General features: G+C 46.6%; 1 protein-coding gene across 1 annotated transcript in view; it reads right to left on the reverse strand.

Moving 5' to 3' along the window:
- Positions 1–7,274: 7,274 nt before the first annotated feature.
- Positions 7,275–12,181, reverse strand: part of LOC146194401 (solute carrier family 22 member 7-like) — a 46,639-nt gene continuing 41,732 nt past the window's right edge. The window contains exon 3 of the mRNA XM_084596549.1: positions 7,275–8,750. Within this exon, the coding sequence (XP_084452675.1) occupies positions 7,275–8,750 (1,476 nt within the window). The remainder of the gene's footprint in view (positions 8,751–12,181) is intronic.

The raw sequence follows: 12,181 nt of genomic DNA on the forward strand, positions 1-12,181 counted from the left end.
GCTCGTGTGACTCAGCTCAAATACGTCGTGCATAAGTTGTGCCGTAAACGCCGTGCCTCTATCGGTGATTACTTGGGACGGTGCGCCATGGCGCAACACGATCTGCTGCATAAAAAACTGGGCGATCTCAGATGACGTGACACGCTTTACCGCCTTGGTTTCCGCATATCGTGTGAGATAGTCGGTCGCAACTATAATCCATTTGTTACCGACCGATGTCAGCGGAAATGGGCCCAGAAGGTCGATGCCGATTTGGTCAAACGGTGTTCGGGGAGGCGCAATAGGTTGGAGCAAACCCGCTGGCTTGAGAGGTGGCGCCTTTCGACGTTGGCACTCACGACAGCCTCTGACGTAGCGATGAACGGCGTCAGCGAGTTTAGGCCAATAATAGGCTTGACGAACTCGGGCGAGTGTGCGTGTAAAGCCCTAGTGGCCGGAGGTGGGCTCATCATGGCAGGCAAAAAGGATATCGGCACGGAGGTCGGCTGGCACTACGAGGAGGAACGCTCGGTCAACAGTGCTGGAGTTCTGTTTGTATAGAACGCCATTCCGGACACAGAAAGCAGACAGGTTTCGAGCAAATTGCCGAGGGATATCAGCAGCGCGACCCTGCAGGTGGTCAATGACAGGTCGAAGGTCCGGGTCAGCTCGCTGTCGGGTCATTATGTCTGAAGCGCTCACCAGTCCAAGAAAACCGCTCTCATCGTCCGTGCTCTCATCGACTAAACCGACGGGTGCGCGCGACAGCGCGTCAGCATCTTCGTGCTTCTGGCCAGATTTATACACAATGGTGTACTCAAATTCTTGGAGGCGAAGACTCCATCGTGCTAGGTGCCCCGATGGGTCGCGGAGGTTAGCCAGCCAGCACAATGAATGATGATCGGTGACAACTTTAAACTGGCGGCCGTAGAGGTAAGGCCTAAATTTCATGGTTGCCCACACAACCGCAAGGCATTCCTTTTCTGTAGTGGAGTAGTTTGTCTCGGCGCGGGAGAGCGTGCGGCTGGCATACGCTATTACCTTTTCGACGCCAGCTTGGTGTTGAACGAGTACAGCGCCAAGGCCGATATTGCTGGCGTCGGTGTGGACTTCGGTGTCAGCGTCTTCATGAAAGTGCGCAAGAACAGGGCTTGTTTGCAGTCGGCTGCGCAGCTCCGCAAAAGCCTCTTGTTGCTCGGCGCCCCACACGAACTGTGTATCATCGCGCGTGAGGCGAGTCAGGGGGGCGGCAACTTTGGAAAAATCGGCGATGAAGCGGCGGTAGTACGTGCAGAGACCCAGGAAGCGTTTCAAACTTCTCTTGTTTGCAGGAACGGGAAATTTGGCTACAGCAGCAGTCTTGTCGGGGTCTGGCCTAACGCCTGCGGCACTCACAAGGTGACCAAGAAACTTCAACTCTTTGTAGCCAAAGTGGCACTTCTCGGGCTTGAGCGTCAAGTCAGCTGACCGGAGGGCATCTAATACTGCGCGCAGGCGTTCGAGGTGTTCTTCAAAGGTTTCAGAGAATACGACAACGTCGTCGAGATAGACTAAGCAGATTTGCCATTTGAGGCCGGCGAGGACGGTGTCCATCATGCGCTGAAAAGTTGCCGGCGCTGAACATAGGCCAAAAGGCAGCACTTTGAACTCGTACAGTCCATCTGGGGTGACAAAAGCTGTTTTTTCGCGGTCCCGCTCATCAACCTCAATCTGCCAGTACCCACTCTTCAAGTCAATGGAGGAGAAGTACTGGGCGCGACGAAGCTTGTCGAGCGAATCGTCGATACGGGGCAGCGGGTAGACGTCTTTTTTAGTGATGACATTCAGCTTTCGATAATCGACACAGAAGCGAAGGGTCCCGTCTTTTTTCTTTACCAGCACGACAGGGGATGACCACGGGCTGTTGGATGGTTGTATGACACCATCACAAAGCATCTCCTGAACTTGTGTCTGAATCGCTTCACGTTCCGTCGTTGAGATACGGTACGGCTGCTGGCGGATAGGGCGGGCGTCGTCAGGAGTAATGATGCGGTGCTTCACGAGAGGCGTTTGCCGTACTTTCGATGAGGACGCAAAGCAAGAGCTGAACTCTAGTAGGAGGGCACTTAGCTCACGATTCTGTGTGTCCGAGAGATCCGGACTAATATTAAGGCGGTCAAGTGGGGGCTGCACAGTGCAATATATATATATATATATATAATGGATTAGGACAGAATTAAAGAGAAAAAGAAAACAACATAGGTAACCTTTCAGAGGAGACGTGTAGAAAAATAAACCCTGCGGCATAAAATTTAAAAAATGCGAAATGGCAAACAAATAGTTCACTTGAGAGAAGAATGTCAGCGACAATAGTCAGGTATAGTGCTGCTTACGTATTGAACCATTTGAATTAAAATTGCACAAGTGACAGGATTCCGAAGCAGCGTCGGGTATTGAGAAGCTGTAATGCATGTACAAATTAAAGAACATCCACGGAAGGCTCACAATATATATATATATATATATATATATATATATATATATATATATATATATATATATATATATATATATATATATATATATATATATAATGAATTAGGACAGAAATAAAGAGAAAAAGAAAACAACATAGGTAACCTTTCAGAGGAGATGTGTAGAAAAATAAACCCTGCGGCATAAAATTTAAAAAATGCGAAATGGCAAACAAATAGTTCACTTGAGAGAAGAATGTCAGCTACAATAGTCAGGTATAGTGCTGCTTACGTATTGAACCATTTGAATTAAAATTGCACAAGTGACAGGATTCCGAAGCAGCGTCGGGTGTTGAGAAGCTGTAATATCTGATGAGCAAAAAGACTTTAGGCGAGAAACAAAAGGAGCAGTAAGGGAGCAGTCTTAGAAGTAGTGACGGACGTCATTACACATCTTGCCACAGGAACAAAGGGAAGAGGAGGATAGACGTACTCTTTTAAAACAAAAAAAAACTGCCATGCCCTGTAATTAGAGTTGTTAGCGCATTACGGGGTGGACAAATTCGTGGTATATTGAGGATATCAGGTATGCAATTAAATAATTCGGTGCTGCCATTATTTTCGCGCCAATATGTGCTCCACAAAACAAGGGTAGAGCGGTGTAGGCGTGAACAGACATAACGTCTTGAAAGGGTAGAAAGTTGTAAACGGCCATACTGGACTGCGCTACCAGCTGCCTGGTCGGCCAACTCATTGCCAAAAACGCCGAAGTGGCCCCGAATATGCAATGACATGAATGGAGCGAGAGACGACAGGCGCGACAGGTTCTTTTTAATGGTAATAATTGTGGGGTTAAACGAATTTACTGAAGAGATGGCAGAAAGCAGAGACAGAGAATCTGTATAGAAATAAATAGGCATAGTAGGAGGGTTGTTAAGTGCATAATCAACTGCAGAAAAAGGTTACAAGTTCCGCTTCATACGCACTGGAAGATGGCTGCAAAGAAAGGCGATGAACAAATAATATGCTTTGGGTTGAGTTAAGCACTACAAAAGCTGCGCCCGCAGAGTGAAGTGTGAACGACCCATCAGTATAGATGTGCAGTGCGCGTTCAGAACAAAACATAGCTTCCTGGTAGGTGAGTTTAACAAAAACAAATTTAAACTTCATTGAGGGATGATCAGTCCAGGGATTGAGCAATGGCTGTGTTTCAGAAGGGTTGTATGTGACGTTGCCATATACTATAGGTTGCAGGAGTGCAAAAGCTTGAACTCGGCACATAACTGGTTTAGATGAATAGGTAATGGAACAACACTGGCCACAACACAAAGTGAAGCTGTTCGCATGGTTGCGTAGGCGCAAGTAAGAGCAAGGAGTGGTATTTGTTGTAGTGAAAGGACGCGATCTCTTAGTCTAGAAAGAGGACAGTGATACCACCATGCAGGGGCAGCATATGTAATCGAGGACAGAATGACTTGGTGATAAATTTGACGCAAATGAGAAGGTCAAACGTGAAAGTGTAAATTAAACCAATTAAGGAGCTTAGTGGTAGAGGACAAAGTTATAGTTTTCAAGTGGTTTACATGGGGAATAAAGTTAAGGTCTGAATCAAAAACAACCCTAATAATTTGATAGTTGGCTCGCTCTTTAGGCTATGAGATCCAAAACGGATGGTGGGTTTATGTCCATTATGAAATAAAACATAAGAACATTTTTGTGCGTTTACCTGAACACGATTTTCGGTGCACCATTGCTGGACTAAAGTTAGGACGCTGGTTGCCCTTGTAGATAACTCGCGACTTGTCTTACCAGGTACAAGGATGATGGTGTCGTCGGCATATGCCTGAATGTGAATTGGGGAAGGGAGATATATATTTAGGATGTCATAAAGGACAATGTTCTAAAGTAATGGGGAAAGAGGCGAACCTTGCGAACTACCAAGAGAAGAAGGAGACGAAATAGAACAAGAAGGTGATTGATATGTTCAATGCCGATCATCTAAGAAGGAAGCTAAAAGGGAATATATATTTTTTGGACATCGATGCTGCCTTTGAAAACACAAAATTAAAGCGTGCCTAACACCATCAAATGCACCTTTAAAGTCCAGAGAAATTAAAACCACAGGGTGCTTCTGTTGTTTCTAGTCCTGTAATAATTCACGTAATTTATAAATGGCCTGGACAGAATTCCGGCCGTGAGTGAAACCATACTGATTCCTGTGAAGCAAGTTTTTTGATAAAAAGTAGTACAGTCGACCATAATGTAAGCGCTCGAGTACTTTACCAAACGAAGAATTAATACAAATCGGGCGGTATGAGTTCGGAAGGTCCGGTGGTCTGTTGCGTCTGGGAATAAAAATAACTCTGCCTATTTTCCATGGTTGAGGGAAGTGACCCAAAAACATAGAAGAATTGAAAATTGAGGAAAAGAAGAAGGGATGAGCATTAGACAAGGAAACGATAAAATGAGGAGAGATAAGATCGGGGCCAGCAGAAGACATTAAATCCATTGAAGTTATAACAGCCTCAATTTCTTCAAGAGTGAACGGTGGATCCTGGATTGAGTTATTATAAGGCTGCTTAATAATATCCCTAACGTGAGTATGTAAAGGTAGATCTAAAGAAGAATCGTCCACAGCGATATGCGTATTCACCAGAAGCTTTATAGTGTCTTGAAACGTCTCTGTATACGTACCGTCAGGGTATCTCAGCATAGGAATTATTAAGGGAGTCCAGAGCTTTCCAAAAGCATACTTTTATGGCTTGCCAAAAAGGAATTTCCTTGTAGCATTTGAGCAAAGTTCCTTTACATAATTGTCATGTGTGTGCTTGATGTTAGCTCTATGGACAGCAAGAGCTTTATAATAAATTGAGCGTTGGTAAATTCTTTGTGCATGATCAGAGATACGTTGAAAACGACGTCGAAGAGCCCGAACACGTAAGCGCTCCATGCTCAAGTCAACCGACCACCAAACAGATCCCTCAGAAAATGTAGATTTAACAGAACGTAAGTTTTCGTTGTAGAGTTTGATAAATATCTGATTACATTTTGAAAGGACGCTATCAAGGGCAGGCGCTGAATATATCTGATGATTGTAAAAATGATGAAACCAATTCAGAGACGCAAACTGGGAAATTAAGCGACTTGAGCTGGCTCTGTAAGCCTTTTAAACTGTGATGAAGGTTGAGAAATGAAAGAAAAATAAATAAATTGTGCTCTGAAAGGGATTAATCTGGCAAAACTTCCCAAAAATAAGCCTCGTTCAGTAAGTTTGGGGAAGCCAATGTGATGTCGATCCAACTTGAAGCGTACGGAGTTTCATATGTTGGCAAGGAATTTGGATTATTAATAACAACCAAGTTATTGGATGCAGCAAATGCTTGAATGTGAGTTCCTCTTAAGTCCGTAACACTTCTACTCCAAATGATGTTTTTTGCGGTAAAGTCACCACAAATGATAATATTATCGGTAGATGAAGTCTGTACACAAGTTTCCAGTAAAGCAAGAAAGCTTTCGATATCTGCGCGAGGTGGTATATATACTGCTATGAAAAGAAACGGATAAGTCGATGCCGAACACAAAATGGCAACAAGGTCAGGTGAAATGAAAGTAGGAAAGATATCAAAATTAGGATTGTGGAGCAATACAATGCAGCGGGGATTTTCAGTATGAATAAATTTTATGAAATGAAGGGGGAATTCCTGCAAATTCCTTTTAGGGGTAATGTATGGATCGCAGACAGCAGTTACTGTGATGTCATTATCTTGAATGCATTTAACCGTGGGGGCAGTCGCGCAGCGTGTGTGATCCAAATTTACTTGTAAGAACTTAACATTAAGGTTGGGACGAGGGGTTGCCGTGGTCCTAAAAGCCATAGTAGGTTCTTGCCCGTATTCGAGCCACTCGATCCTGCAAGATAGTGCAGGAGACGTCACCAGCAGGATGGGCACAAGGGCGGCCTGCCGTTGCGCATGGGGCACATTTAACATTTGGGTCCTTAATCGGTCTGGGACACTGCGCAAGGGGGTGCGTACCGGCGCATCGAGTACAACACGCCTTATCCGGGGACGTGTTTTGTGTACAAGCTGGAAGGGCATGACCGTACTGTGCACAAAAGGTACATAAAGGCACATGTAGATCCTCCTGGACTTCAACTCAAATGTTCGTGACGCCATATCCCGATCTGACGTCACCCGTGTTATTGCTCGCCGTCGACTGGCTTCCTCCCAAAACTAAAAAATAACGCCATGATTCACATCATAGGGATGTCCACTACTCTTCGGACTCTCTTGTTTACTCTGGACTCCTGCTCGTAGAATTGGGCTTGTGAGAACCTCTTGCCGCGCTACACAGGCCCCTACCATCTTTTACGGCTAGTCACTTCCGTGGCGTACAAGGCCACCCCTGTGCACCCACACCGACAGTTCGATATGCGCCTTACAGAAATCGTTCATGTCGCTCGCATGAAGCCGTACCACTCCAGCTGTAGTTCCTCGACGTAGTACGTACAGGCACTGTGCTTTTTGTGCCGGGGTAATGTTACGTATATGCCACTAAAGAGGACGACGATGGACTACACAGTGATAGACGACGAAGCTGAAGAAACGGTTGTGCTTGCCTTAACACCTACATCTCTCATCACCTGCTGTGGTCTCCCCTGTTGTGGTACTAGCCTTCTGCCACAGATTAATATTATTACATGCTAATATATTATTTTTGAAAGATGAACACGGCGCAGTAGGCTTAAAACTGAGAACACACAAATGTTGTTATCAGTGTCCTTTATGGTGACAGCCTAGATCGGCATTTTAGAATGGCCAACATAGCCTCAGAACATATTGGTCAATTCCTTGGACTAGGAGCCGCAGAAACACTGGGCGAACGTTTCATGAAGGCTATAGGCTCCACTTTGGCTCTGCTGGAAAGCTTGGGTGAGGCCTCGGGCTCCTTGTGGCGGCGGCTCTTTCTTCGGCTTGGCGCGGACGCCAAGGATGCCTTCAGGGCTTTCTTTTTGTCTCCTGGACTCAGCGCAGCTGGCGACGGCGTACTTGTTTTGGTGGGCAGGAACACTTCGGGAAGCCACTGAACAATCACAGCGGTAGCGAGAATGAGCGCCACCAAGGTCACTTCCATGACGGCAGAGTCGGCCACGCCTTTGAAAGCGGACAGGAAGGAACCGAACAGAGCTCCCAGGCGCCCAACGCTATAAGAGAGGCACATTCCGGTAGTTCGGATGGAGACAGGGAACACCTCAGCGGTGTAGCCGTAGCACAGGGATAGGGTGCACGTGCCCAGACACAGGACGACCATGTGCAGAGCCGGAAGCAGTGGAGACAGGGCAAGAAGATTGGCAGTGGAGTAAGCGGCAGCGCTCACAGACATGGCGGAGAGAAGAGCGGTTAACGTTTCGCGTTGGCCTCTCTTCGTAAGCAGCCAGTATACCCCTACGTACATGAGCGTCAGCGTGCAGAAGCGCGCCGCCACGCTATGGCTGCCTCTCTTGAGCCACAAATTCATGTGAAGGTAGTAGACGAAAGTGAGGTTGAACCAGGCGACTGCGACCGAGATTGCTCGGCGGCGAAACGCGGCGGCCTGTAGAGCACCTTCCGTCGTAGTGCAAGTAGAAATGGCGGACATCGTGTTGGAGTGGTCCCTGTGCCTGGCCTGCTGTTTGAGTCGCTGGAATGATTTCCGGGCCTTATTAATGTCAAGGCCGTTAATTTTTGCCGCACTTAAGACAACTTGTTCGGCCCTGTGGAACTGGTACGTGGCTATCAACCAGCAAGGCGACTCGTCCATCACACTGCACCAGATCAGCAGCAGCACTGTGGGTAGCAGTATCACTGCCTGCGCCAGCTCCCACGAAGGGCGTAATATGCTCACCAGCTCTACTAAGGGCAATAGGAGTGTACCTCCGAATGTCGCGATCAAGCAGTGCAGCGCGCGCCACTCATTTCCGGTGACCTCAAAAATTAGGGAGAACATCATCAGGGCCGTAGCACTGGCAGATCCGGCGACCACGAGGCGAGCCATGAGGAAAAGTGCGAATGACTGCGAAGCGGCGGCGCAAAGGCTGGCGGCGAGCAGTGTTCCGGCAGCCGCCATGACGACAGGTTTTCGGCCAAATCGATCTGACATTGGGCCTGCGACGGGGGCGAAAACAGCGGGGCCCAGCATGAATACGAAAGATGACAGGCTGAGCAGCCACTTGTTGTCGCACACCAGGTCCCAGTTGCTGACTATGCTGTCCTTAGCGCGGCCGATGTCGTATTCCCAAGCGTCACAGCGCACCACATGGCGTTCTTCATCGGGATCTCCCTGTGGTGGAAAAACACAAACTTATGTGTTGTTCCTGATTAGTTTTTAATGAATACCGTTTACTCTGAACAAGGCGCGCTGTTCCGCGGGTCAATGGAATGGGAGAGTGATCTGATTCCGATGACAGCAGGCACAAACACGCTCCTTCACCACAACACGATCTGACCCCTCTTGTGTAATAATTATCCGCCACCTTCCGCATGAAAGCACGAATTTACCCCGTTTTCTCTTAGGAATTATTTGCATTCCGCCTAAAGAATGGTGGCTGTGCAGCCTCTATACCGTGTGTTTGAATTATTCAGTACTGATTTGTCTTTTCAAAACCATTCAAGAAAGGTTTCTGCAGATTTATTATGCGGGAGACAGAGGGCACATTAAGCAATAGAGTGAAAAAAAAGGACCAAGCAAAAAAAAAAAACGGACACACTCAACATCACTGCTGCGTGTAAGAAGGTAAAAGCTATGATAGCAAGGCGAGTGAACCGCTTTCTAAAGAGGTTTCGTATATGTATTAGAGTTTATGCTGCTGCCGCCGCCGCCACCGCCGCCGCCGCCGCTGCTGCTGCTGCTGCTGCTGCTGCTGCTGCTGCTGCTGCTGCTGCTGCTGCTGCTGCCGCCGCCGCCGCTGTTGCTGCTGCTGCTGCTGCTGCTGCTGCCGCCGCCGCCACCGCCGCTGCTGCTCCTGCCGCCGCCGCCGCTGCCGCTGCCGCCGCTGCCGCCTCCGCCGCCGCCGCTGCCGCCGCCGCTGCCACTGCTGCTGCTGCTGGTGGTGGTGGTTGTGGTGGTGGTGGTGGTGGTGGTGGTGGTGGTGGTGTATTTAGTGTATTTGCGCTCTGGGCGCAGACTGCTAAGCTTCACGCGGTGCTTGGAGACCTGAATCGCTGAAACCTCGTTTCGGTTTGAGGTCCATATATGTCATCGGTTGGAATACTTGTAACCTAGACTCTAAATTGGCCTCTAATGTTCAATGCGATTTAAAAGTTATAACCCGGAAAGATGTGTAAGGAGAAGTTTTTGGCACACAATTCGAAGAACGGGCGCCTGCTGGATATCCGCCACTGACGCGGTACGAGCTAATGCGGATCAAGTTCCGTGGCTGAGTTCGGCAGTGTTTCTGATGACGTCATGTTTCTTAAGTACCATCGAGTGTTGACGACGCCTACGGATTGATTTTCGTGTATTGACGATAGTACTTAAGGCTTCACGGCTTATATATTACGCAATGAACTTTCTTTCGATATTTAGTTCAAATGAATAAACTGCGAACTTGACGGCTCCCAGTATGAAGGCGATACATTTTTTTTTTATTTAAGAATCGAAATGACGATTCGCGGGATCAACCGGTACTAAAAAGTGCAGAACTCGCACCATGTCTGGCGGTATCGAATACTACTTAACCAGATTAGGAAGGTTTTTAAGTAGGCTTTCTCATCTTACACAGTGTTAGAATGACGCCTTCGAATAAAATACGAATACAATTTATATCAGGTATAACACGTTTATGTGACACCTGTCACGATAACAAGTGTAAGGTTATCATTTTAGCTTTGTTTACTGCGGTAAATACTGGGCGTTTGAGAGAACGCTTTCAAAAATACTAAATTTAAGTTAAAGAACAAACAAATCGTGGCAAGAACTCTCATCTTCGACGCACACAATTTACTGCAAAGCTCTTCTAAGTACAAGTAATTAACTAAAATCTTCTAATTACCTGTTCAATTGTTGCTCTTTAGTGATTAGTCCGGAGGGGGAGTTAGAAACCGTGGATTAAACGAAGCGATATCAATTTCTGAAACGAAAAAAAGCTTACTTTCATAAACCTTGCAGAGCAAAAAAATCCGGCGGCTTTTTTTTTCGCGACAAATAAACAAAATGAGCGCTAGAGACGCGCAGCGAGCTGCGCACCAACTCGACTTCCGGTGATGACGAATGCACTGGCTATAACTCTCAGTTCGAACTGCAAGCAGTATTGAGCCACATCTTGGACATTATTTTACCTCGCAGCTTGGTGCAAGGGTAGAGGCCAGTCATTTCCAGTTTCAAGGCATTTAAAATCTACGGGGCGAAAAAAGTTTATGAAAGTCACAGCGGGCAGCACAAAATTGTAACAGCGGACAGCACAAAATTTTGCGCCGGAGTCACTGCAATGTGTCATCAGCGGATGAAGCTTCGTGTTACTCTTCAGCGCTCAGTTTGTTTTGGACCAATAAAAAAAAAAGTTTGATTTTTTAGTATTGCTGGGATTTAGGGAATCAGTTTTTTTTTGTTTCGGAATCTGATACCGAATCCTCTTGTCCACGGCTTCAAACTCCCCTTTGGAACTAACCGCGCTACTGCAATAATTTAAAATTACTGGATTTTCGTTATATATATATATATTAGTTTATATAGAAGAGCTCAGCAGAAAACTGTCCGCCACGGCTATGATTTTATTGCAGCAAATGTTTTCTTTCGATTTCGATCTCACTGGTTAAAATTTTCAAAAGTGCTCAATGAAACACTCGGTGTAACTTACCGTGCTATAAAGGGGCTTTCACACTTATGTTTAAAACCACAGGTCCGATTCAGAAACTTCTCCCCCTCTTCAGTGTTTAAAGCTCTAATTTTTTTGTAATCCTATGTGTTCACCCCAAACGGTATCAGGTGGGATAAGTTGAAACGATGCCAAGGTTAGTTCACAGTATCAAGCATTTTTGTCACATCATCATCATCATCCCCGGTCATCTACATCCACTCTAATTTCCTGTTGCGGACGAAGGTGCTCATGATCCAAAAATTATTCCGTTCTTCGAAATCTATCTATGCCGAAATCTATCTATCATGCCCCCCCCCCCCTTGGGCTAACGCCAGAACCTATGCCGTAGTCTCCCACTGCCGCCTTTAAGTAATTACTGATCCGGCGTCTTCATGGAAGCCTTCCTCTATTTAATCATAATGCCACCTTCAGTTTCTCCCTTTTATCAGGCCTATACATTGCCCCCCATCGTTTGTTGGAGGCATGAAATTCCTCGACGATGCCAGCAATCTCTACCTGTCTGTCCGCTAAAACGCGATATCATAATACAAGTTCGGCATGTATACACTCTATGTCATTCAACAATTTTCCTAACCTGCGAAAGCCTTCTAACATCCGGTTTAAAGACCGACAGTTCCTCTCAAGGCAATGATAGATCAACCTCAGTGGATAAGCTTCTACCAATAACGCTGTCAGCTTTATTTTTCGGTTGCGGCTCATACTGGAAAAGACATCATTGTTACAATCTGCTCTGTCACATATGTTTTACCGCCTTAGCGATAATCTCTGCTTAAGTATGAGGACTAAGGCTAAAAAGTGTATTCCTATGGGAAGGGGTGGCCACGTACTACACAATGTTGGTAAGGTCCCCTGTGAGTAAGTCGGGTCTTTGGTCTGGTCCCCGAAATCCGGCTGC

The sequence above is a fragment of the Amblyomma maculatum genome, chromosome 3 (genome assembly GCF_055883805.1).
Source record: "Amblyomma maculatum isolate TAMU_Amacu chromosome 3, ASM5588380v1, whole genome shotgun sequence".
Classification (NCBI taxonomy): domain Eukaryota; kingdom Metazoa; phylum Arthropoda; class Arachnida; order Ixodida; family Ixodidae; genus Amblyomma; species Amblyomma maculatum.